The sequence below is a fragment of the Podarcis bocagei genome (genome assembly GCF_964188305.1).
Source record: "Podarcis bocagei genome assembly, chromosome: 7".
Lineage (NCBI taxonomy): Eukaryota > Metazoa > Chordata > Lepidosauria > Squamata > Lacertidae > Podarcis > Podarcis bocagei.
Window position 1 is genome coordinate 20,032,584 of NC_138132.1, and position 25,714 is coordinate 20,058,297.

Below are 25,714 nucleotides of genomic sequence, written 5' to 3' on the forward strand. Positions count from 1 at the left end.
TGTGATTTTTCAAAAAAATAAAAAAGTGTGTGAACATTTGTAGCTATATATAAATATATGTCTTTTACAATGAAATACAGATGTTTTTCCTCAATGCATGCATTTCCAAATGCATTTGACCCTAAAATAAATGTGCTTACATACTTTAGCAAGTTTTGGAGCCAAAAAAAGCATATTGGAAAATTTAGGAAAGTGTAAAAGTTCATTCCAATCAAGTTTCTCCCACGTGTTAGCCAAAGACATGTAGAAGGTCATTTTCATGCCATCATTACTCACATGATCTGCTCCAATCAGCTGTTATTTATTACTGGGCTGTGTGATGTAAGAAGCACTGGCTGGAAGGGAATCTAAAGGAAAGGCTGTTTCCCTGAGGTCGTCTTAAAGGATCTGGTAAACCACTGAGTCTACTGCACCTATCAATCATCTCTCCCCCACCCCTCTCTTAAACGAAACTTGCAGGATTACATCAGCCAAACCTCCCGATTGAGAATCTCAAAGGCTTCTACCTATGGTCAGAATTATTTTTCTAGAGACAAATCTGCAGATATCTTTATTGACATTCACCATGCACTTTTATTTCGTAACATCCTTCATGTCTTTTTGCAGCTTACTCAGGCTTGACCTGTAGCCATGCTCCAAAGCAACATTGTAAAAAGCAGCTGCAGGCAACTATCACTGGTGCAGCAGGCAGGTGCCAGTCTTGATGGTCACTTTCAACTATTGCTCGCTGCAACAGAGAGAGAAAAAAGAATTAGGCTGTAGTCCTCTACCCATTTACCCGAAATTAAGCCCCATTGAGACTTGCGTCTGAGCAGACAAGACTAGGATTGTGCTGTCAGCTGGTCTTTGTGATCCAAAAACCAGAGGTACTCAGCAGGCAATACAGAAGGACCATGGTTTAGTGGATGAGTTTGGAAACTGCAGATCTTCAGTTGTTACGGGACATCAGCTTCCATTATCCTTGGCCATTAGCCATGCTGTCTGGGGCTGATGGGAGTTGGAGGTCATTAACATCTGGATGGTCACTGATTCCCCACCCCTGGCTTAGTGGCAGAGCCCTAGCTTTGCATACAAGAAGGTCTCAGGTTCAATCCTTGGCAACCTCAGTGACAAGGATCAGATAGGGGGTGGTATGAAAGACCTTTGTCTAGACAATTTTTTTAATGAAAAAAGGTTGATTTTTTTATTGATTTTTTGACTAGGGAAATGCTACTGGGGAGGATGGGGTATTAGTTCTTTATTGCTAAACAATTTAATCCAAATCTAAATCACTACTCCTGCCCCACACTGCAGACATCATGAAAGCACCTATATATTTTTCACCACAGGCCAAATAGCAGCATAGATGATTGCCCCAACTAAGAATAGGAATAGCAGCATAGATGATTGCCCCAACTAGGAAATAAATGGGTGTGTCAAAAAAACCAGAGGCTTCTTTAAAATATATTAAAAAAGCAAATTTAAAAAATGGTGGGAGACCCATTTGTAGATCTCCCATGTCATACGTGGTTTAGCCTTTAGTAGCCAAGATCTGACAGTCAAGTCTAAAACCAGGAACACACCTGGGTGAATGTTTCCAGGTGCAGTTAAGCTCACATGGCAGTGCCTGGAAAACTGCAGGCTGAGGGAGAATTTTTGTTCTATTTTTAGCCATTTCAAACATAATTTGGCTAGTCATTGATGGCTAGTCCAAGGAGTGGATCAGCCAAAGACAGTGTTTGGAACCTGCCTCTCAAGCTCCCAAGGCAGCCCTTCCCCAAGCTCTGGAGATTTTTGGACTACAACTTTCAAATTCTCTGACTATTGGTGATGTTAACTAGGGGTGATGGGAGTTGTAGTTTAAAATGTCTGGGAGGCACCAGGTTAGGGAAGGCTGTCCTAAGCGCAAGCCTACTCAATGCATTAAAGGCACTTTCATTTCTATTCAGCCATCATTAATTAGCCAATTACCCAGTGGGAATCCCAGTTCCAGAAATCTAACAAAGAGTTAGCTCCCTCACAAAATTACCATTCCCAAGGATGCTTTGGGACAAGAAGACATGGCAATTAAACTGGATGTTAGTATTAGTTTTCATGGTTACTGTTGTGCCCGAAAAGGAGGTTAGGGGTTGGAAGGAAAGAGCTGTGACTTCAAAACTCTTTCTCAATTAGATGACAGGTCTGCCATTTCCAAGCAAACTGGAGATGTCTAGGTTAGGAAACAAACAGAGCACTGGAACAACTGGGAAGTGACTCACCAGCCAATAAAGTCTCTGGCTTTCCAAGCATCAATAACCTCAGCGATGTTCGTCACAACCTTCCCATTGGGTAGTATCAGGTCATCAGAGCTGTCACCATTGAAGTTTCCGCAGGATGCACAAAGCTTGCCCGCCAGGCTGTCTTTGACCTTCAATGTCACTTCCCCTCTGAGTCCATAGAGAACCTGAAGACCAGCCCCATGGCTGATTGTAACCACATCCTGGGAGAAGCTCACAGACACAACTTCAGAGACAGTCACTGGGAGTTTCACTGGCTGTCCATTCACCTGAAGCACACAGACAGAGGAAGAGAACATGGCACATATCAAGGTCATTTAGCTCACGAGTCTTTGAGTTGGGAGTCAGAACTCCAAACCAGGTTGTGGGCAGAGGCACCAACTCACAGGACCAGAAGGATCAAGTAAGGGCTTCTTACCCAAGCCTCCTTGTTCTTGTTGATGGCAATGAAGGCATCTCGGAAAAAGACATAGACTGCAGCCCCAGCCATCACGTCCCCATCACTGCACTCCTTGACATCCACCACCACTCGGAACCAGGCATGGGCGTGGATGTCGCAGAGGGAAGCCACTTCATAGGCGCCGCTGTAGAGTATTTCCCCCGAGGCACCATCAAAGGTGGTGAGCTGGGCTCCTGAGGTGAGGGTACACTGGCCTTCTTGCTTCACACAGGCCCGCACACCGTTCCTGAGGGCACATGCCTCTCCTTTCTTGCAGGTGAATTCTTCACAGGTGAGCCGGCCTGAGGCATGGCAGGTGCATTTTTCAGAGCAATCCTTGGAGACGATGCTTTCTTCAGCCTACAGGGGGATCCCCAAACATGCAAGTTGATTATTTGCACTGGTCTGATCAATAGCAGCTTTTGAACTGATAGGAAAAGGTAAGGTCATCTAAGGTTGACTAGAGTTAGACTGATATTTTTGGCCTAGCACTATTTGGTAATGCCTCAAAGTGAAAAGAACCAAAATGGCCACCTTGCTGCCAAAGATAAAAATTGGGAAGACAGTGTCTGGGAAGATGGCATCCCAAATTTGGGCTTCAAAGTTTTGGAGGGTATGCCTTTGGTCAACTTGTCTAAAAACAAGCAAAGGTAAGCCAACCCTCTGACATGCCCTGATATTTCTTACTCTCGTTCCAAAATAGATGAAAACCCTACTTTCCCAAACATTTTCTCAAGGGAAAATGGTTTTCCAAAAGTGGGATGAGAGAGAGAGATTATCTGAACAGCTCTAGCTTTTGTCATGTAAATTTTAAACAGTTAAAATCATTAGTAGGATTGGAATATCACTTGTAGTTTAATGGAGAGATAAACATTTTTATTATTATAAAAGATGCAGGAGAAAATGATTAACAATAGGACCCACAAAGGGGAAGAGGGAAGGCCAAGAGATTCCTTGGAATCTTGTTTTCATGTTGGACACAAGACCGTCTTAACCATAGGTGCCAGGGGTGCAGGGCACCCGGGCGCCAAGCTCTCAGGGGCGCAAGTCCGAGAGTCCGGGCCCTGAGAGTTGGAGTCCAGGGAAGAGCCCGCCCATCAGAGACATGTGACTGTAAAGTTTTAATCTGAAAAACCAAATAAATAAATTTATTAAATAAAAAGGAAAGAGGAATATATTGGACACACCTTGATGTAGTACCCGTCATGCACACAGCCACACCTTTCCATCGGCACGCAGGTTTCCCCATCAGACACAAAGCCAGCAATGCACTGGCAGCCTTCAAAGCATTTCTTGGTGCACAGGGTGGGAGCAGAAAGGCCTGCACATGTAAGGTCACAAGACCTGGTGCACAGCTCATATTGGCTGTTGGCAGGGCAAGCAAGGGCTGCAGAGAGAAGGTATACACAGTGATAAGATTGCCAAGAAAAGTTCCCCTGATTCTCATGCATGCAAGGAGGATATCAAGGGACAATTCAATGGAAGGAGTAATGGCAACTGAACAACCTCCATTACCTTCTCCATTGGTGGTGGTGGGGAGGGAGTTATTGGTTTGGGGGGTGTTCTTGTTTTTATCATGTATTTTGCCCTTTTGTATTGTATTTTTATGTTGTGAACTGCCCTGAGATCTGTGGATGAAGGGTGGTACAGGATACAAATTAAAAAAAAACAATTTTTTTTTTTTTAAATTCTAATATGCTAAGGGATTTGGTGGGAGTGAAGCTGCTGACAGTGATTGGCTGAACTGTCAGAATGTTGTCTGTGAAGGACGGAGCAAGCAGAAAACTCCCTTTGCCATTGGCTGAGCTGGCTGGAGACTAGTAGGGATGGGTAAATCTGCCAATCTATTTCTCTCAATTTGTCATCCCTCCCCCCCACATATTAGATTCAGTTCTGCTCATTTCCATATCAATTTGGAACTTTTCTTTCCTTTTTTAAAAAGTTCCTGTTAAATTTCATTAGTATTTTAAGGCAAATTTCTCCAAATATGTACTACTTTTTCTTCTTTCACAAAGCAATTTCCCACAGTACAGTGGTACCTCAAGTTACAAACGCCTCAGCTTACAAATGCTTCAGGTTACAAACTCCGTTAACCTGGATGAGTTACCTTGAGTTGAGAACTTTTCCCCAGGATAAGAACGGAAATCATGTGCCGGCGGTGCAGCGGCAGCAAGAGGCCCCATTAGGGAAAGCACTCCTCTAGTTAAGAACAGTTTCAGGTTAAGAACGGACCCCTGGAACGAAATTTGTAACTCGAGGCACTAGTGTAGTACTGTGCATTTAAAGATGCTTTTTCCGCCAACATATGCATTTATTTATTTTTAATGCATGCCCAACAACAGTATGTGTATTTTTGTCCACATTACTTGGCTGGAGAACCGCATAGCAAAATTCAGAGGAGAGCAATGTTTGTTTCAGTTTTTGCACTGTTAATGGAAAGTGTGAAGTAGGTAGCTTTGCCTTTAAATGCAAACTGAATTGAATGTCCCCTCCATCCCTAGGCACTAGAGAGAGACAGGGCAGGAAACAAGGCTAAGGGCAGTGTGTGGGGTTGGAGGGCTAAATAAAGTGATTGGCCCAAAGCTGGTACATGAGCTTTGTTTGTTTTGCTGAATTAGGATATGAGCCTGTGCCTCTCCAGCCCTAGTTCTATACTCTAACCACTGCACCGCACTGACTGTCAGGAAGGAGGGAGGTGGAAAACCGAGAGAGCGTGAACAGAGAGTGGACCTACATTTGGGTCCAGAACTGCAGAAAAAGCTGAGGAACCATAAAATGCTGCAGGCCTATAGTATATGCTGACCACCAATGGAGAAGCAGATCCACATATACACTTACGGCAGAAGGAGGCTGTCCTCCATGCCTTGATGTTTGCTCCAGCTGCTTGGCACACAGCAACGTAGGCCTGGAGGCTCTGGCAGAGGATGTCCTTTGCCCCATGGGCGGCACACATGCCATGGAGGCAATGGTTATAGTACTCGGTCGGCTTTACCAGGGAATGACAATCGCTGAAGGGGCCTGACACGGCTTGGATCAGCCCACAAGAGCTCTCGACCTGGTACAGCTTTGTCTCTGCAGCATCACACAAGGGACATTTCTTCCTGCAGCCATCTGAACAGCCGACATTATTGAGCTCTACTTTCCAGGACGCCCCAAACTCTGTCACATTCCCAGTGCTCTTCTCATCGGGCAGTTGGAATTCGTCGCTCCTGTCGCTGTTGAAGTTGCCACAAAGGCCACACATCTGACCTTGGTACACGCTGGGAACAGATACCAGAATGTAACGGGAGGAATCAAAGAGGACCTTTAGGCCAAAATCTGTCTGCAGGACAATATTCTTCCCCTCCTGATTTACCCAAACGTCTCTCCTGTCTATCACCAGCGGCAGGGCGTGCATCTCTCCATCCACCTATGCAGATCAGACAGAAGAAGAAAGAAAAGTACATGGGCCATTGTATTAGAATGAAGACAGACAATGGGGCAAGTCCATGTGTTTCTAGGATACAGCAGGGAGGGAAGCACGGGTGAGTCAGTCAAAGTGTGGGAACTTCCTGCCCCAGGCCTCCATCTCTGTACAAATTTGAACATCTAATAAGGAGATGCATGAGCAGTAGTTACCACTTTGTACATTGCAGCATGTCGTTTTGCAAATGTGTAATTGTTTTTAAATTGCTGGTTCTGTTTGTAGCTTGATAAATTTGATGTCAACATTTGATTTCATTTGATTTTGTCTCAATGAACGCTTTGCATTGTTTGATGTAGACTGCTCTGATAACTAAGCAGTACACAAATCATGTTACATAAATCAACAGCTTAGCCAAGTATACCCAGGCATGTAATTTTTAAAACTTGCATTTCTTAAAATGTACATCTGTTTTCAAATTGCTGATTTTATCTATATGTTGACACATTTTATGCCCATTTGTCTCTAATGTTTGATTTGAATCGGTATTTTATATTGCATTACGTAAACCGCTTAGAAGTTTTAGTTGATTAAGCGGTATATTGTTAAATAAATAAATAAAATACACCAAGAATACAGAAATGGGAAGCCTGATTCACTCACACTTCCTCTTATCCTGCTGTAACCTGCAATGCTGGTTAGAGAAATAGTTAAGAATCATAAGCTGAACTTTTAAGTTGGTGGCAGGACCAGCATCAGTACTCTGAAGTATCCAGCAGATGTTGGGGTCATGACATCTACTGGTGCAGGCATTGGGACACCTTTTTTAAGCATTCCTGTGCACCAGTCAGTGCTGAGCAGTTGGGTGTGTGAACTGCCATCTTAGCGTCACTTCGAAGCATTGTGGGAAATCTAAAGGGCAGCTAAAACCAGACACCAGATGGTGCTTGGGATGATACTGTCTGCTGCTTCTCCTTCCTATAGGGGAGGGGACCAACCAGAAGGAACTTTGTTCAAGGCCCCCCTCAAACCTGGAGACATCCCAGCCTGGTGGATATTCCATACAAGTTCTCCATAGTAGCTCAGTGGCAGAGCATCTACTTTGCATGCAAAAGGTCCCAGGTTCAATCTCGAGGTAGACTGAGACCTGTTGGCCATCAGTGTAGACCAGGCATAGGCAAACTTGGATCTCCAGATGGTTTGAGACTACAGTTCCCATCATACCTGACCACTAGGGGTCCTGTTAGCTAGGGATGATGGGAGTTGTAGTCCCAAAACATCTGGAGGGCCAAGTTTGCCTATGCCTGGTGTAGACAATAATGAACTAAATAGACCAATGGTCTGACTCAGTGTAAGACAGCTCCCTATGTCCACTATTTCTTGGAATTGGCTACAGACCTTTCAGACCTGGGGGAAATTAATGATGGAAGATCAGCAGTGCACAGTGGAAAGGTAACAGCGCCGCAAGGAAGTGGGAGACTTTCACATAGTGTCTCTATGTGATGTTCGTATGTGGACAGGAAGGAGACATCTTCTAGCAGATGAACAGAACAGGACACCTACCAGAACCTTCCAGGTCATTCCTTTCACAAGACTGATGGCGTAACCATGCACAGTGACAACAACCATCTTTGGCACAACTTCACTGTCGCCTGACCCCTCGTTCTCCACTACCACCGAAAAGTGTGCAAGCTCGGGATTCTTGCTGCAGACTTTGGCCAAGGTGTAAGTGCAGGAGCCGAAGAAGTTGAAGGTCTGTCCATCAAAGGTAAGATACTGGGTTCCTCCAGCCACACTGCATTTGCCGCAGCTGATGGAGTGGCAGCCTTGGATGCCGTTCTCCACCCTGCACTCCTCTTGGGCCCCACAGGAGACCTTCTGACACTCCACAGCTCCGTTGTCTCTGCAGTGGCATCTTTCGTGGCAGGAGGCACTGGGGACAAAACTGTCTCCCTTCTTGTAGTACCTGCCTTGGTACACACAGCCACAGTCCCCGACAGGGACGCACCGGTCTCCGCTCAGGACAAACCCAGCATCGCAGTAGCAGCCCTCTTTGCAGGACATTTGACACCCATCTGGAGCAGAGAGGCCGTGGCAGGTGACAGGGCAGCCATTGCCACAGAGATCATAGCGGGAGTTACGGGGGCAGGAAGGACCTGAAAGGAAACATCAGAGACCATTAACAGGTGAGGAGGAAAAGATGGGGTGGGGTGGGGGGTATCAATGCTAGGTGTTATCTTAGCCAGGTGGAATCAGCCAGGACTTTCTGTTCTGTCATGCACACACACAAAATCATTTGAATTAGTTTGATTTTAATAATCCCCTTCCCAACTCTGCCAACCTGATTTTAGGCTAAAATGTATGTGCAGTGTATTATTCCTGCATTGCAGGGGCTTGGAATAGATGAACCTTGGGGTTCAGTGTGGTGTAGTGGTTGAGAGGGGTGGACTCGTAATCTGGGGAACCGGGTTCACGTCTCCGCTCCTCCACATGCAGCTGCTGGGTGACCTTGGGCCAGTCACACTTCTCTGAAGTCTCTCAGCCCCACTCACCTCACAGAGTGTTTGTTGTGGGGGAGGAAGGGAAAGGAGAATGTTAGCTGCTTTGAGACTCCTTAAAGGGAGTAAAAGTCGGGATATCAAATCCAAACTCTTCTTCTTCTTGTTGTTCCTTCACACACTACAATTCTATGATTCTATGTTTGCCCCACCTATTACTGGCTCCTAGTGTTGCTGGGAACCATGGTTTGGCTGGTTGTTTCACCCACAAATTTAAGTAATTTAGTAAATGTATAAACAGCATTTTTAGAAAATGTTCTTCAGAATAAAGTAAATAACCCATCTAAAGGCTATTTGAGAATATTAGGTGGTATCGAACTAAGTCATACTCAGAATAAACTCAATAATATCAATGGGTTGTACCCAATGCCAGTTCTACTTTGAATAAACCCAAACCTGACTAAGTCAGATCCATTATTTACAATGGATTTACTCTTAGTAAGTTAGATATAACCCACTCAACTAGTTATATAAGCCCATCAATTCCAACGGGTCTACTCTGAATATGACAATCCCATTGATTTCAATGGGTCTATTCCAAGCACGATTCCCCATTAAATACAACCACACTCCATGATAGTCTAAAAAGTTAGCTTGAGAACAATCAAAGCACCGCAGCAGAAACTCTGCATGCTAGCAGCAATTTTTAAAATCACTGTAGCCCAATTTAGATAAGTGCTACCCTGTTGAAGCAGATCCAATACTTACTGCAGAAGGAGGCTGATCGCCATTGCCCGATCTGGATGCCTTGAGCTTGGCAGGCTGTCACGTAAGCACTGATGGCACTGCAGAGAGTCTCGTGGTGGCCCTTGTATCGGCAGACATCGACAACACAATCCTCGAAGTAGGCTGTTGCATCTATAGCTTTATTGCACTGCTTGAATGGCCCATCCTTTCTGATGAGGATCCCGCAGTACCGGTCCTCCTTGTAGGTTTGTTTCTGTGCTTCTTCACAGGCAGGGCAGTTACTGGTGCATCCATTCCCACAACCAGGGATCTCACCTATCTTCCAGCTCTCTGCAAACTGGTTGACATTGGCTGCTGGGCTTCCGCCCTTCATAATCAGATCATCACTGGAGTCCTGGTTGTCATTGCCACAGAGGCCACAAAGCGCATTGCGGTAACTCTTGGGAACAGTGACGTGGACCAGTCTGTTCCAGCCGAAGGTCACGGTAAGATCAAAGTTGGTTGTTATAAGGACATGGGCTCCGCTGATGTAGGCCTTCACCTTATCTTCGTGGTAGAAGGGCAGATCCACAAATACTCCATCCACCTAGAGGAGAGACAGAGAAAATGTTGCCAAGGTGCCAAAACATAGCCTGCCAACCCAAAGAAGGTGATAGAGGAGGGTGGATTAAGAACTTGACTAAAAGGTCTATTGCTGGGAAGGAGGAACCTATGGCACTTCAGATGTTGTTGAGCTTCACTTCTCACTACCACAACCATTGCTTATGTTGACTGGAGAATAGGGGAGACAGTGAGTAATTGTGTGGAGTTGTGAGGGTTGTTAAGGTTTAGATACAGGAATATTGTATAGCTCAGTCAGTAGATAATGTGACTCTTAATCTCAGGATTGTGGGTTTGAGCCCCACATTGGGTAAAAGATTCCTGCATTGCAAGACGTTTGGACTACATGATCCTTGTGGTCTCTTCCAACTTTACAATTCTGTGCTTCTAAATGAACCAAATATGTCACAGCCTATGCTTTGGGGGAAGGGCCTTAGCTGTTTTGTGGAACATCTGTCTTGCATGTAAATGATCCTAGGTTCAATCCCTGACACCTCCATGTGACTTGCAGGGTGAGTGTGAAAACTTTTCTGAAAACCTATGCCACTGATGCCAGTCAGTATCAACAGTACTGAGCTAAATGGGTCAATTGGTCTGATTTAATTTGAGGCAATTTCATTTGTTTATTGCTGCCTTTACTTTGCTACTGTAGCTGCTGCTTTAAGACCTGGATTACATATGTAAGTAAATACTACTTTTGCTTTTTCACAAAAACAATGTCTATGTGCAGCTATTATTTTTAAGGGGTAATACCAGGGAAAATCCAGTCTGCCTTAAAGCATCCTGGATCATTGTTTCGAGGAGGTTAAACCAACCTTGTCTTTGCTTCCAAGTTTAAGCTGCAAAGGATAGTGCACTGCTGATCTCCCTCTCGTGAGCAAGGAAAGATAGTAGCTAAACAATATATCTTCTCCTAGTGCCTAAATCAATTTCTAAAGGAATTGCAGCCCAGTGGCATCTGGAGGGCCACAGGGTCCCCATGCCTGCACTATCCCATACCATTTTTCTCCCTATGTCCCCGATACCTTGATTGTGTGAGGATGCTCCTGGCTGATCGTAATGGTTCTGTTGTAAATCTCCAAGGTAACCACAGAAGAGAAAGGCATCGTCTTACTGCCTTGGCTGTTCTGGATAGAGATGCTGAAGGGAGTGAGAGTTGGGTCCTTGGAGCAGAGCCCAGCCAGCTGATAGATGCAAGTGCCTGAAAAGTCATATCTCTTCCCATCAAAAGTGGTGTAGTGATGGTCCCCAGTTGCTGTGCAAGTGGCATAGCTGATGGGGTGGCAGCCCCGGATGCCATCCGCCGTCATGCACCTTTCGCTAGCTTTGCAGCTGGCTGGACTGCACACCACCATGCCCAGGCTGGAATCACACCTGCAGCGAGAGCCACAGGTTTCATCGGCCCAGAACTCCTCTTCCGGCTTGTAGTAGAGGCCATTGTGAGTGCAGCCACAGCTCTTCACGGGGACGCACTTGTCAGTGCTGAGCACGTAGCCGTGGTCACACTGGCAGGTTTCCACACAGGGCTTATCGCACATCGAAGGAGCAGATCGGTCAGAGCAGCTGGCTGGGCAGGCGTTTCCACAGGCCTCATAGTGGCTATTCTCAGGGCACGACAAAGCTGAAAGAGGGCAAAGCAACAAAGACTTTGCAACAAAAGGAGAGATCAAGTACCAGCACCACCACCTCATGGCCATCTACCACTGACTAACCTAGGTGTCAGAGACCAGACTGAGGATTACAGCTCTGATGAGGAATGGTGGGAACCTTCCTCTCTTGCTGCTCCTGACAGAAGCTCCCCAGGAACAGTGGAGCAGTATAGATTTAGAGAATTGGTTTGCAGAGGGACATAGTTCGGAGAACAACAGCTGGGTAGAGCTGAGTGGGGCACAGCTAGGAGAGAGGGATAACTGACTCCCCTTCACTAGAAAGTGTCCAACCTTTATCTCCAAGGGCAAGGAGAGCTGATAAGGTTGCTATGCAGAAGGCTCAGTGGTTGTGAGAACAGGTTGCCAGAAGGGGGAAGTGATAGAGATAACTTGGGGGGAGTAGGAGGGAAGCTTAATTGGGAGCACCTTTACTCCGAGAATGGCTGCGTTGTTCTTTTGCTGTGATCATGAAAACAATCTTAAACTGGTAAAGGCAAAGGTAAAGGGACCCCTGACCATTAGGTCCAGTCGTGGCCGACTCTGGGGTTGTGGCGCTCATCTTGCTTTATTGGCCAAGGGAGCCGGTGTACAGCTTCCAGGTCATGTGGCCAGCATGACTAAGCTGCTTCTGGCGAACCAGAGCAGCGCACGGAAAAGCCATTTACCTTCCTGCTGGAGTGGTACCTATTTATCTATTTGTACTTTGATGTGCTTTTGAACTGCTAGGTTGGAAGGAGCAGGGACCGAGCAACGGGAGCTCACCCGTTGCGGGGATTTGAACTGCCGACCTTCTGATCGGCAAGCCCTAGGCTCTGTGGTTTAGACCACAGCGCCACCTGCATCACCTCAAACTGGTAAGGGACTCTAATTGCTTTCTTCTGCCGATGCACGGCCAAAGGGTGGTGTGGAGGAAGCCATTTCTCCGAAGCCTGACACTAGGGATAGGAGAGAGAGGACAGACAAAGACCACCTCAGGGTCTGCTTCAGCAAGTCTATCCTCTCCCTACCTGTCATCCACAATCAAGTGGGAAGGATTACATGAGACAAGGAGGCAGGCAAAGACACCCCAGGGCCTGCTCCAGGTAGACTACCCCCTTCCACAAAGCCACCTGTCATAAACTGCTTTGTTGGAAGGACTGGAGGAGAGAGGGGGAAGCAAGCAAAGGCCATCTCAGCTCTTGCTCTACCTCTTCCACCCCAGAGGGCAAGCTGTCTTCTGCAGTAGTGGATGGTGTGGTGGATGTGGTTCACACCTGACCCCTGGTCAGTTTCATCACTGCTGTTTCCTGGGAGATTGAGGCTGGGGAGTGAAATCACTGTGGTGCAATTTTATTTTATTTTTGCACTGCACTGACCTCATCACCTCCATTCTTGCCCTCATCTTCCTGGTAAGCAGCATTGATGCAACCAACCGGAGGTCAAGGGAGTGCCACTGCCCCACCATGGCATTCACTATAGGTCCTGTGGGAAGAATTTCAGGAGCAAAAAAAGGGAAGGTACATATGACTTCTGGCTAGACTGTCCTTTCCCCCCACCCACTATAGGGCCATCTGCCAGCCACTATCCTTTGTAAAGGATCCTGGTGACTTTTTAATATGTTGATATTGTTTGCGTTTCTGAATATATATTTTTTTTAAAATTAATGTTGCCTGCAAGCCGTCTTAGAAGGATTTGTCTCTAGAAAGGCAGTATATGAATGATTGTAATTAATAAACACATATAAGTTACATCATGGGGCAAGCAGTGATGCTCCAGAGATTCAATATCTGCGACTTCTTTGGAAACTGACCAGGTCCACTCCTGCCATAACTACATGCAGAGCAGAACAAAATGACCCTTCAGATTTCAATCTTCAAATTTTGAGTTAGTTTTCGGCTCAAAAAATAATAATTAACAAAATTTGTTTTAAAATGCAGATGTATTAGAGTACAATATATTTATAAATGCATATGTTGAGAATATATGCATTTCAATATGTATTTTGTAATGAAACGTATGTTTAAAAATGCATTTCAATATGAAATTTGTGCAGCCCCTACCTCTCCCTGGAGCAAACCATGAGTCGCATGAGTCAAAGCATGAGCAGAGATTCAGTATACCTGAAGGAGCGTCTCCACCCCCATCGTTCTGCCTGGACACTGAGGTCCAGTGCTGAAAGCCTTCTGGCGGTTCCCTTTCTGTGAGAAGCCAAGTTACAGGGAACCAGGCAGAGGGCCTCCTCAGTAGTGGCACCTGCCCTGTGGAACGCCCTCCCACCAGATGTCAAAGAGAAAAACAACTACCAGACTTTTAGAAGACACCTGAAGGCAGCCCTGTTTAGGGAAGCTTTTAATGTTTAATAGACTATTGTATTTTAATATTCTGTTGGAAGCCGCCCAGAGTGGCTGGGGAAACCCAACCAGAGGGGCGGGGTATAAATAATATATTAGTATTATTATTATTATTATTATTATTATTATTATTATTATTATTATTATTTATTCAGACTTAGCACTAAACCAAACCATGGCTGAGCCTTGGGCAGCATGGCAACAGCTGCAGGGCTGTGCAGGGAATATAGCAGCCATGATTCCCCCCAACACACACACTGCAAGCCTGCACGTTTGTTCTTTCATGCTTAGCCATGGTTTAGCTTTGCAAACCGAACCAATGAAACTTTGTTGGGGATCAGCATTTGAGGACTGGGAGCACAATGCAGGGGAGCTGCTTCCCTCCCTGACTCATTCTCACCGCAGCTGCTCCGTGCTCTCCATTCGTGGATGACCACGCCTTCCTTGCGACAGTCAGTAGCATAAGCTTCCAGCGCTTTGCACAGGATGTTTTTGGCCCCGTGGTTGAGGCAGACGTCATAGAGGCAGCTGTCAAAGAAGTTGTCGGGGCTCAGCTTGTCATGGCATTCGCGGAAGGGTCCCTCTCCCAGCTGGGTGAGAAGCCCGCAGAACTCCTCGCTTCCAAAGAGCTGCCGTTGGCTCTCTTCACACGTCGGGCAGTTCCCATCGCAGACATCCCAGCAGAAAGGGTCGCGGTCATTCACCTTCCAGCTCTTAGCCCACTCCACCTCAGAAGCAGGCTTGTGGCCTGCGGGCGTCACCATCTCGTCGTCTGGGTTTTGGTTGAAATTCCCGCAGAGGCCGCAGATGGTGCCATAGTAGCTGCTGGGCAAAGTCACCTCCAGGATCATGCTCCAGTCGAAAGTCACCACCAGGCCAAAGTTGGTTTGCAGCACAGCGTTTAAGCCACTCTGGAAGAGCCACAGCTTCCCGTCCTCCAAAGTTACAGGCAGGCTTGTGATGATACCGTTCAGCTGTAGGCAGGGGAGAGAAAGTTGTCAGTACACTAGTTTCTGAAATAGCGCCCTCGATTGCCAGCTTAGGACGTTGACACTGCCTCCCACTGCCTGCAAAACTACCCTTTACATGAGCATCCTTGGCAGACACATCCCTTAACTGTTCTCCAGTCCCTGTCAAAAACATTCCTCCTGGACCAGATATGTACCCTGTTTGTAGGCAAAAATAAAGTCACTATCTAGGACCTGGGAGACCAGGGAAATAAATGTGATAACTAAATAAAGGTAACAACAACAACAACAACGGTTTGTTGGTTTGTTTGTTTTTAAGTTGCCGGTACTCACCATATAGTTGTTACAGTAAGTACATTTTAACATTTGGGAGGGGGAAAAGCTACCAGTACTGCATACCCTTCAGTAGCCCAGAAAACAAAGCACTGAATAATAATCAGATTTTTTTTGCATTTATATTTGTTTATTTAATATGTCAAAATGATTGTTTGCTGTATCTATATTATGATGTTCTATGACTTTAAGAAATGAAGTTTATTCATTCATACATTCATGTAAAATTCAGTGAATATAGCATTTATTTTTCCATGCTAGGGTTTGGGCAAACATGTCGGTTTTTTGTTTCTCCCCGTTTCTCATTTTCCCAGCATAATTTCATGCCCCCAAATTTCCACACTAGTGTGTGTGCCTAAGGAAAAGGAAGTGTCGCCGGGAAAGTGTATGTTCTGGGGAGAGTCCCGATGGCCCAATGAATAGGCCTGCAGGATCACATCTGTCTCATCAGGAACACCCCAGAGGGCTTTTCTCCTCTGTAGCATGTCCTGATGTATGTAGATTCCCTTTGGGATCCTTCTCAACTCCACAGTTCTGTAATTCTAAGACACCACTGCAAAGACTCACCCGGATTCTGCCCGCTTCCTTCCTGCGGATGGAGATGCTGTGCCCATAAACATAGATATTGGCCTGTCTCACATAGGACATGGTCTGGCTCCCCCGGTGATCATTCTTTGCCTCCACCGTGAACGGCACCAAGGTGGTGTCATTGCTGCAATACTTGGCAATTGTGTAGGTGCAGGTGCCCTGGAAGTCAAAGTCCTTCCCGTCGAAAGTGTGGTAGTGCGGGTCTCCCCAGCCCCAGCAGGTCTCGTTGTAATTCGGGACGCATGTTGCTCTGCCATCCTCCAGCTTGCACGTCTCCTTGGTCCGGCACTTTAAGGCTTTGCAAGGATCTAAAATGAAAGAAAAGAACCATTGTGGACTCGATGCAGGAGCAGAGGTCCCACATGGGAAGCCTTTGGCAAAAGAGGTGTACATCACCCCATGGTCGTTGAACACATGACGCCATATGGTGACAGCCCAGGTCCATTTCAATGACTTGTGTACAGATGGTTGTGTTTTGGGACTGCTCCAGAAGTTAACCAGAATTTCTATGATCAGAGCCAGATGTTCTGAAAGGCAATCCATGTACAACAGTGCCCTATGGGCATAAACATGTGAAAGACAGACACGCAATCCCAGAACACATTAAGGTATGCATTCAATGGCAACTGCCCAATGGATGCTCAGTGTGTGCATCACCACAGCCTTCATCAATACAAGTGCTACATTTATTACTCTGCATGCAACAGTCCTGTTGGGAGCTGAGACTAGGGAGGGGCAGATCTGTCAATTTCAGTTTTTCTCATTTTCTCATACAGTGGTACCTCGGGCTGCATACGCTTCAGGTTACATACGCTTCAGGTTACACACTCTGCTAACCCAGAAATAGTGCTTCAGGTTAAGAACTCTGCTTCAGGATAAGAACAGAAATCAGGCTCCGGCAGCACGGCAGCAGCAGGAGGCCCCATTAGCTAAAGTGGTGCTTCAGGTTAAGAACAGTTTCAGGTTGAGAACGGACCTCCAGAACGAATTAAGTACTTAACCCAAGGTACCACTGTATTTCCAATCTTGTTTTCCACATCAGTTTATGATTTTTCTTAAGAAGCCCTCATGAGATCAGCATGCTAGTGTATATTTTCCCCAGTATGTACCTATTTATGCAAGTTTGCTTAATATGCACTATTTTGCAAATCATTTCCCCTACTATTTTTGCATGCGGTGTAATATTTCTGCACTACTATACATGCATTTTACATACATTTTACCTATTTGTATGCATTCCAAACGCCTGCCAACCTAGCAGTTCGAAAGCACCCCTGGGTGCAAGTAGATAAATAGGTACCGCTTACCAGCGGGAAGGTAAACGGCGTTCCGTGTGCTGCGCTGGCTCACCAGATGCAGCTTTGTCACGCTGGCCACGTGACCCGGAAGTGTCTCCGGACAGCGCTGGCCCACGGCCTATAGAGTGAGATGGGCGCACAAACTCCAGAGTCTGTCAAGACTGGCCCGTTCGGGCAGGGGTACCTTTACCTTTACCTTTACTATGCATTCCAAACACATTTCTAGATTCAAGCTGTAAATCTAGGATAACTTCTTTCCATTGCACATAATTTATATTATTATTCACTCATTCTCTGTGCTTTGATATTATGACCATTTTTAATTGTTCTTAATATACTTATTTTTAATGGATATATTTAGTGTTGTTCATTCTGGACCACTTTGGGCACAATGTGGGAAAGCAGCATACTTCTAAGCTGACAATGGCTTCCCTGGAGAACTGCATTGCAAAATTCAGAGAAGACTGGACATGAAAGGATGGCTTTGTTTCAGTTTGCATATTGTTTCAGGATGTGTGGATTAAGTAGTTTCATCTTGGAATGCAAACTAAATTGACACCCCCCCACCCCATCCCTAGTTGAGACCTGGGTCAGCCAGCTCCTCAAATTGTCCTTCTGAAATTACATCCAGCCTCTCACCTTTGTTGACGCAGCTCATGACCCCATCCTGGACCTCGCAGGCCTCATCGCTGGTGCAGCTGTGTGACTCGCAGGTGACTCCCCGGCCTGGGATGCAGCTGCAGATTTGTTGGCATTCATTCAGCAGGACCTTCTCATGGGGCTGCCGGGGCATTTGCCAAGGGGAAAGCAAACCATTAAATGACCAACCACCATAGCCTTTACTGGTAAGCACATATTTCAGTTACGTGAAGGCCAGACTGAGGAACAGGTTCCCAAACCATATGTGCTCTACCTGCGATATTGCTTCCCCCTCTTCCAGATCATTCTAGAAAGAGAACTCAAGAATCTAGACTCCCATATATTTATATCACTGGTACAATCTGCTAGTGTGGTGTAGTGGTTAGGGTGTTTGACCAGGACCTGGGAGACCAGGGTTCAAACCTCCACTTGGTCATTAAGCTCACTGGGTTACTTTGGGCCATAGAGATTCAATGGTGGTGGAGGAGAAATGAACCACCCATGAGTGGAACCTGCAAGAAAATAGTAGCAGTCCTAAAGCGGTGCTATTTCCCCAATCTCAGTGCCAATGTGGCCATTTGCAGCTTAGAGTCTGCCTTCTTCTGGAAGATAAGAGAATATCTGGCCAACTACTAAATAGCCTCAGCCCAGTATACCTGAAGGAGCACCTCCACCCTCATCATTCAGCCCAGACACTGAGGTCCAGCTCTGCGGGCCTTCCGGTGGTTCCCTCACTGTGAGAAGTGATGTTACAGGGACCAGGCAGAGGGCCTCCTTGGTAGTGGCACCTGCCCTGTGGAACACCCTCCCATCAGATGTCAAGGAAATAAACAACTATCTAACTTTTAGAAGACACCTGAAGGCAGCCTTGTATTGGGAAGTTTTTAATGTTTGATGTTTTGTCGTATTTTTAATATTCTGTTGTGAGCTGCCCAGAGTGGCTGGGGAAACCCAGCCAGATGGGTGGGGTATAAATAAACTACTACTACTACTACTACTACTACTACTACTACTACTACTGAGTTCTGTTTACTGTTTGCCAATGCCTGGTGCTTGTGTGATACAAGACCTTGGATAGCCACTGCATGAAGAATACAAAACTGGGATAGGCTCAGTCATACAACTGGAAGGTACCTCATAGGTCACCTAGTTCAACTCCCTGCCAAGGCAGGAAATTCATTGCTACAGCCTCCCTGATAGGTGGCCATCCAGACTCTGCTTAAAAACCTCTAATGAAGGAGCAACCACTACCTTTGTGCCATCATCATGTTCTTCCAAATGTTTAGGCTACATCATTTTTTCTCTCTGAATTTGAACCTATTGGTTTGTGTTCAGCCCTCCAGAGCAACAGAAAATAAATGTGGCTCATCAGAATGAACCTCTGAGGGCCACATTCCCTTCTGGGCAATGTTCTGAGGGTCACATGCCAGAGGTGGACTGGGCCCGGGCAAAAGTGGGTGGAATTTAAATATAAACTAATTTCACCTTTGTACAGTAGTCTAGTTCCCACACACGCTCACACATTCCTTTCTATCCTCCATCCAGACATGAAAGAGGCATTATGAGTTCAAGGACACATTCTAGCCAGGTAGAAACACTCAAGGAAGGCATGAAGCAGGGCCAATGAGGGGGTGTGGCCTGGGGAGAGGGGAGTGTCCTGGATATAGTCCAGAGGGGCAGATAGAGAAGCCTGGAGGGCCACATTTAGCCCCTAGTGCTAAGGTTCTCCACTCCTGGTTTAATAGCCCTTTAAATAGCTGAAGAGGGAACTTCCTACCTTGCACTTGTTCAAAGCAATGCAACACTATCTCCTTTAGGGGAAAGCACCTTATAATATGTTCCATTGTCATTGCACCCACAGGTCTCCACTGTGACGCAGCCAAGGCCATCAAAGAAGAACCCGTCATCACACTGGCAGCCCTCCGCGCACGTCCCGGGGCATATTCTGGAGTCGGTGATCCCAGCACAGTGAGTGGAGCAGAGATCAGCACAGAGTGAATACTGGCTGTTTGGAGGGCAGCTGAGAGCTGCAACAGAGAGAGTACATGGTACATGACAATTTTTTTAAAAAAAGATATTTATTATAATAATACTACCCATAGTTCTCAGTACTCACGACAGAAGGATGGACTCCTCCAGGTCTGGACGGGGATCCCGGCTTCTTGGCAGGCAGACGTGTAGCTCTGGATATTCTGACACAAGGCCTCGCTGTCCCCATTGCCCAGGCACACATCATAGATGCAGTCGCTGAAGTACACACTGGGGTCCACCTTTGCATGGCAAGCACTGAAGGGGCCATCCGGCGCAGTGAGGATCCCGCAGTAATGGCGCTGCTTGAAAACCTCCTCCTTCTTTTTCTCGCAGACTGGGCAGCTGCTCCCAGAGCATCCATCTGAGCAAGGTCCAACTGCCCCAGGGACTGGAACCTTCCAGGCAGCACCAAATTTAGCTACATCAGAGGTTGTCTTGCCATCAGGGAGCAGGAAGTCGTCTTCCTTCTTCCCGTTGTAGTTCCCACACAGGCCTTGCATTTGGTTCCGGTAGCTTCCTGGGACGGTGATTGTCACACGGTAAACCAGGTCATAGCTCACAATGAGACCAAAGTTGGTTTCTATCAGGACTTTAGTGCCATGCTGATAAGCTCTGAGACGTCCACCAGAAAATTCAACGGGTAGGGAATGAAACACTCCGTTCACCTGGAAGAAGGGGACATGCTGACTCTAAGGGCAGATGTTCAAAGGACACAAAATTGGTCTCAGGGATCTTTGACCCTCCAGCAATAGGCCCTTCTCTCACAAGTATTGTTGAACTCCACCCAAGTTGACATGCACAGGGGCACCTTGTGAATGGTTCAGCATGTAACAAGCTCATGAGCAAAGTTATCTTTAAGATCTGTTGGGAAGCAGGTTCTTGTGTATAGATATATGTAAACATATCCACTCACAAGGATCCATTCACATGCGAATCTAGTGTGCAAATTGTATTATTGGAACTTGGCAGAAAGTCATACTTCCTGGACACTAAGGAAGACATATTGTATTATAGCAGCCCCATCTCGGAGTTGCTGAATTGGTGGCTCTTGTGCTTAAGAAACTCATCACTGGTTACTTTTGAGTAGTGCAACCCCTTCAGCACAAAAACTACAGGACCACAGCTTAGTGGTAGTGTCCATGATTTGCGTGCAACAGGTCCCGGGTTCATTCCCCAGCATCTCCAGGTAGAGCAGGGAGAAACAACCTTTCTGAAATGCTGGATAGCTGCTCCATGTCATTGCAGAGCAAATAATACTGAGCTGGATGGACCAAAAGTTTTACTCAGTATAAGGCAGCTTCCTTTGGCCTAACCAAGGTCAAATGCATCTGTGGTCTTCTTGGGATATGCTAATGTAGAACTAGAGCCATGATTAAAGCACTGGTCTTTCTCTCCCAAGTCTGGATTTATTCAGTGAAGTAGATCTCATGTTCAAATTTTTCATTGAAATGATAGGGCTGTAACTTTTCATTGGCTTAAGCAATAGCTTTATTAATGTTTAATTGACTTAAGATGTGCAGGAGATAATATATACAGTTAGCTATGTTTGCATGAGCTCCTGGCCATTGCACTTTGTGTACAAAAGTGCAAATATATGTTAGCACCACCGAGGAGATAAAATTGCCAAGTGAAACCGAAAATGACACAATTAAAAATTAAGAGATTATAGTTGTGACCCTAATTTTAAACATACACATGTGTGTGAGTGTTAGATATAATTCCTTATAATTAGTGTATAAAATGAACTGTAGATGGCAAACTCCATCCGATGTGCACTGTCTGGACAAATACCTGGATCAGAACACAGTTATCTGTCAGCTCTCACACATCTCTGAATTTGGTGATGCAATTCTTGGCTCAGAAATACCCCAAATGCATATACAGCATCAGGTGTAGGCAGTGCTATTTTTCTAGAAAAAGAGGTGCCGGAACTCACCATGAATATCTCCCTTGTTCTCTTATAATAGCAATGGCGCCCATCTGAGAGGTGCCAGAACTGAGTTCCAGCAAGTTCCGGCAGGAAAAAAGCCCTGGGTGAATGTAACGAGCAGGTGGATGTGATTGGCCAAAATAGCCTGGTCTGCCTAATTAGGCATCCCCACCCTTGGAGTTTGGCAAATCTAAACAAATGTAGTATAAACACCAACAACTGGGACACACTGGCCTGCGAGCGCTCCAATTGGAGAACAGCCTTTACCAAAGGTGCCATGGACTTTGAAGACGCTTGAACTCAGGATGAAAGGGAGAAACATGGTATGAGGAAGGCACAGTTGGCAAACCCTCACCGTGATCAACTCCTGCCCGGAAACCAATGTCCCCACTGTGGAATGATGTGTGGATCCAGTATTGGCTTCCACAGTAACTTACGGACTCATTGTTAAAACCGTGTTTATGGAAGACAACCTTACTCAGTTATGAGTGATTGCCAAAGAAGAAGACCCTTGGAGTTAAAATGGAGACATATGTGCACTGCCCAGAGCTTCTTGGATAAGAGCATGGGCAGCATGCAAACACCTACCTTGATCTGTCCCTTCTTGTTCTGGATCAAAGTAAGTGTGGTGCCATAGACTTCCACAGAGACCATCTTGGTGACCGAGGCTTTTCTGCTCCCCCAGGCCTCATTTTCTTCAGTGATGGTGAAAGCCTTCAAGTTCTTCTTGTCTGTGATGGCAGCCTTAGCAAGGACATAGGTGCAGGTGCCCTGGAAGTTGAAGCGTACTCCATCGAAGGAGATGTAATGGGGATCGCCAGAGACTGAGCAAGTGGCTGAGCCAACGGGGTGGCATTTATGGACGCCGTCCACTGCCCTACACTCCTCACCAGGGCCACAAGAGGTTTCCTTGCAGGCAACCGCTCCACCAGCCTGGCACACACACTCCACATTGCACTTGCTGGTTGGGTAGAAGGTTTCCCCAGCTGTATAGTACCGCTCCTGGTAGACGCAGCCACACTGAGACATGGGGACGCAGCGGTCGCCGCTGAGCACAAAGCCTTCATCACAGACACAGCCTTCTGCACAGTGTGCTGAGCAAGGCAGAGGGGAGTAAAGGCTGCTGCAGGTCTGTTGGCAGCTCCTGGCACAGAGCTCGTAGTGGCTGTTTCGGGGACAGACCGGCTCTGGAATGGGAGGGTTAGAAAATGCATTTCCCATCAATATCACGAACTCTTCTATTTCCATTACTACACCGGAGACTAACATAAACCCATGCTGTTGTGACAGCGTTGCTCCCCCTGTTTCCAATGTTCGGGATGTGAGTGCTGTTGCTTATGTAGCCAAAGCTGCATCACCCACCCATACAGGAAAGGGAGATGTCAGCAGGCTCAGGAGAACCTTAAGGAGCAACCCACCTGCCCTAAACAGCCCAATGGAGACAGAGCACACTCAGGGGGCCACAGATTATTGGCTGCCTGTTACAGATGTGGAAAACTGTGAGAGAGTGAAGAGGAAATGGAAAGGTTGGAACCAGGGCCGAGGGCCGCCTCAGCAGGCAGATGCTGGGAGGTGGAGAGGAACGAGACATGGGAGGAAAGAGCAATGTGTAGGGACAGGGAAATCTGCTAGTTCTGGTTTCTCAATGTTAAACCCAGTTCTCCATATTTCCACATCAGTTTGCACCTCCCCCCCCCCTTAGAAAACAATGCCCAAATGTTCCCATAAACATTCTTCAGCATTTTAGAGCAATTTTCTCCTTATATATTTTAACACAACTTTCCCTTTTATAGCATCTTTTTCCCCTGTGTTATTGTCATTGATATATTCATTTGTTATCCTTTACCGTACCTAATATGCATTTTTGGCGCACATTACTTGGCTGGAGAAATGCAGTGTGGAATTTGGAAAAGTGTAGATTTTGAGGGGTGGCTGCCTTTTGGTTCACCCATTGCTTTGGAAAGCGTGAATTGTGTAATTTCGCCGTCCGATGAGAACTGGATCAAATCTTTATCACTCCTATCCTTTATGCCATATAACGTGCCTTGCACCTTCTAAACTAACCCCATTCTACACAATCCAGCAATATTGAGGGGCCCAAGCTTAAAAAAAAAAAAACTACCTCCACCCTCTTCACAACTGGAGCAAACTGGATCATACTTACTCCAGAATATGTGGATCCTCCAGATATATATGGTCACCTGTATGGCTTGGCAGGCTGCAGTGTAAGCAGCAATGACATGGCCCAGCACAGCCTTCTGACCATTAAAGGTGCAGTAGTCAAAAACACAGTCTAGGAAAAACACCTCAGGGTCAATTCTGCCATGGCACTCCCTAAATGGGCCACTCTTGTCCACCAGGAGTCCACATTCTGCACTGACGCCTCGCTGGCGCTGGGCAATGTTTTCCAAGTCCGGACACACCCTGGGGCTCACTTCTCTGCATCCAAGGGACTCGGCCACCTTCCAGCGCCGTCCCAAGGCTGTCGAAACTGAGGCTGCGTCACTGGATGCCAAGTCGTCTTGTTTGTTGCTGTTGAAGTTGCCACAGAGACCACCAAGGGCTCCTTCGTAGGACTTTGGCACAGTGACCGTGAGGCGGCTTTGCCAGACAATGGTGATGGTGATGGAGATATCTGTTTGGATCACAACATCCCAGCCCTTCTGATAGATGAGGACTTGGTCCAGGCCCACCCTGTAGGGCAAGTTGGTCAGCAAACCATTCACCTGGGAGGAGAGATAAAGTGGGAAGGATGAGTGGGGAAGATCATGCTCAAAATCTGGTGCCATGGCTTTGAGCTATGCCAAACGATGGCTTAGCAAAGACATTTGTGGTGCGTACAATTTACGTGTGATCGCCGACATGTGGGTTCTTTTGGACCCAGAAGAAGGCAGAACGAGGGTGGAACGGAGGGTGGAACAGGGTGGAACGGGGATGGGGCACACACATATGTGCTCCATGGATGTGTGCAGGCTTTTAACAGACTCGCTCCCCAAAGGAAGCCTCATTTAGACTCACCAGAACTCTTCCACGATGAGCCCAGCTGACTGTTATCTCCAGGCCATAGACTTGAACCTTGACCAGTTTGTTGAGGGATGTAGACCAGCTGCCCTGGCCCGAGTTCTGGACTAAGACTTGGAAATCCACCAAGTCGTTGCGCTTCTGGCTGAGTCCTGCAAATGTGTAGAGGCAGGTGCCCTGGAAGTTAAAACTCTGACCGTCAAAACCATGGTAATGAGAGTAACCGACTGCAGAACAGGTGGCGTAACCAGTTGGGTAGCAGTTCTGGAGGCCATTCTCCACCCTGCACTGCTCTCCAGCCTTGCAGCTGGCAGGCTGGCATTTCATCTGCTTGCTCTGCGGGTCACAGATGCAGCGCTTTGTGCATGTGCTGTCTCCCCAGAACTGCTCGCCGGGAGAAAAGAGCTTCCCTTCGAAGGCACAACCGCAAGCTGCCTTGGGGATACACTTCCCAGCTTCCAGCACAAAACCCTCGTTGCACTGACAAGTTTCCACGCAGCGTGATGAAGAGCAGTTGGAAGGAAGAGCTTGGTCGTTGCAAGTGGCTGGGCAGGCTGAGCCGCAGAGCTTGTACTGGCTGTTCTCAGGGCAGGAGAGCACTGCAAAAGAGAGAGACAGAGAAAAATGAGGGCACAATTATCCACAATCCCTTTCTTTTTCATTGGGATTTATTATCAGAGAGATTGCACACCCATTACTCCCAGCACCAATGGTAAGACAGCCTTTAGGTAGATTGAGATGGATGCCCCAAGCTGCTGAGGCTGGGTGTTGTGAAATAGAGGCAAATTGTTTGTTATTTAATTTACAGTGTTACTTAATACAGTTGCCTCCTGTGTTTTATTTGTTTTGAGCAATGTATAAGTGTTTTGAATTTTTGGGAAGGAAAGCATTATGAGCACCACCAATTTTTCTTCTGGGAAACGGGCAATTTGCGTTGCCCACAACAGTTTCTTATATTTCCAAATGTGATCCTGGGCCCAAAGGA

At 46.5% G+C, this 25,714-nt stretch overlaps 1 protein-coding gene across 1 annotated transcript in view; it reads right to left on the reverse strand.

Annotated features, from left to right (window-relative positions):
* Nucleotides 1-518: 518 nt before the first annotated feature.
* LOC308592218 (IgGFc-binding protein-like) overlaps nucleotides 519-25,714 on the reverse strand; it is a gene marked incomplete at its 5' end in the record, with an annotated part of 31,902 nt that continues 6,706 nt past the window's right edge. Inside the window, 16 exons of the mRNA XM_081203505.1 lie at nucleotides 519-727; nucleotides 2,238-2,524; nucleotides 2,674-3,054; nucleotides 3,882-4,081; nucleotides 5,533-6,103; nucleotides 7,661-8,253; nucleotides 9,364-9,928; nucleotides 10,968-11,563; nucleotides 14,322-14,895; nucleotides 15,790-16,118; nucleotides 17,748-17,889; nucleotides 19,575-19,774; nucleotides 19,864-20,443; nucleotides 22,297-22,895; nucleotides 23,873-24,434; nucleotides 24,727-25,328. Coding sequence (XP_081059631.1) covers nucleotides 718-727; nucleotides 2,238-2,524; nucleotides 2,674-3,054; nucleotides 3,882-4,081; nucleotides 5,533-6,103; nucleotides 7,661-8,253; nucleotides 9,364-9,928; nucleotides 10,968-11,563; nucleotides 14,322-14,895; nucleotides 15,790-16,118; nucleotides 17,748-17,889; nucleotides 19,575-19,774; nucleotides 19,864-20,443; nucleotides 22,297-22,895; nucleotides 23,873-24,434; nucleotides 24,727-25,328 — 6,791 coding nt within the window. The 3' untranslated portion in view covers nucleotides 519-717. The remainder of the gene's footprint in view (nucleotides 728-2,237; nucleotides 2,525-2,673; nucleotides 3,055-3,881; nucleotides 4,082-5,532; nucleotides 6,104-7,660; nucleotides 8,254-9,363; nucleotides 9,929-10,967; nucleotides 11,564-14,321; nucleotides 14,896-15,789; nucleotides 16,119-17,747; nucleotides 17,890-19,574; nucleotides 19,775-19,863; nucleotides 20,444-22,296; nucleotides 22,896-23,872; nucleotides 24,435-24,726; nucleotides 25,329-25,714) is intronic.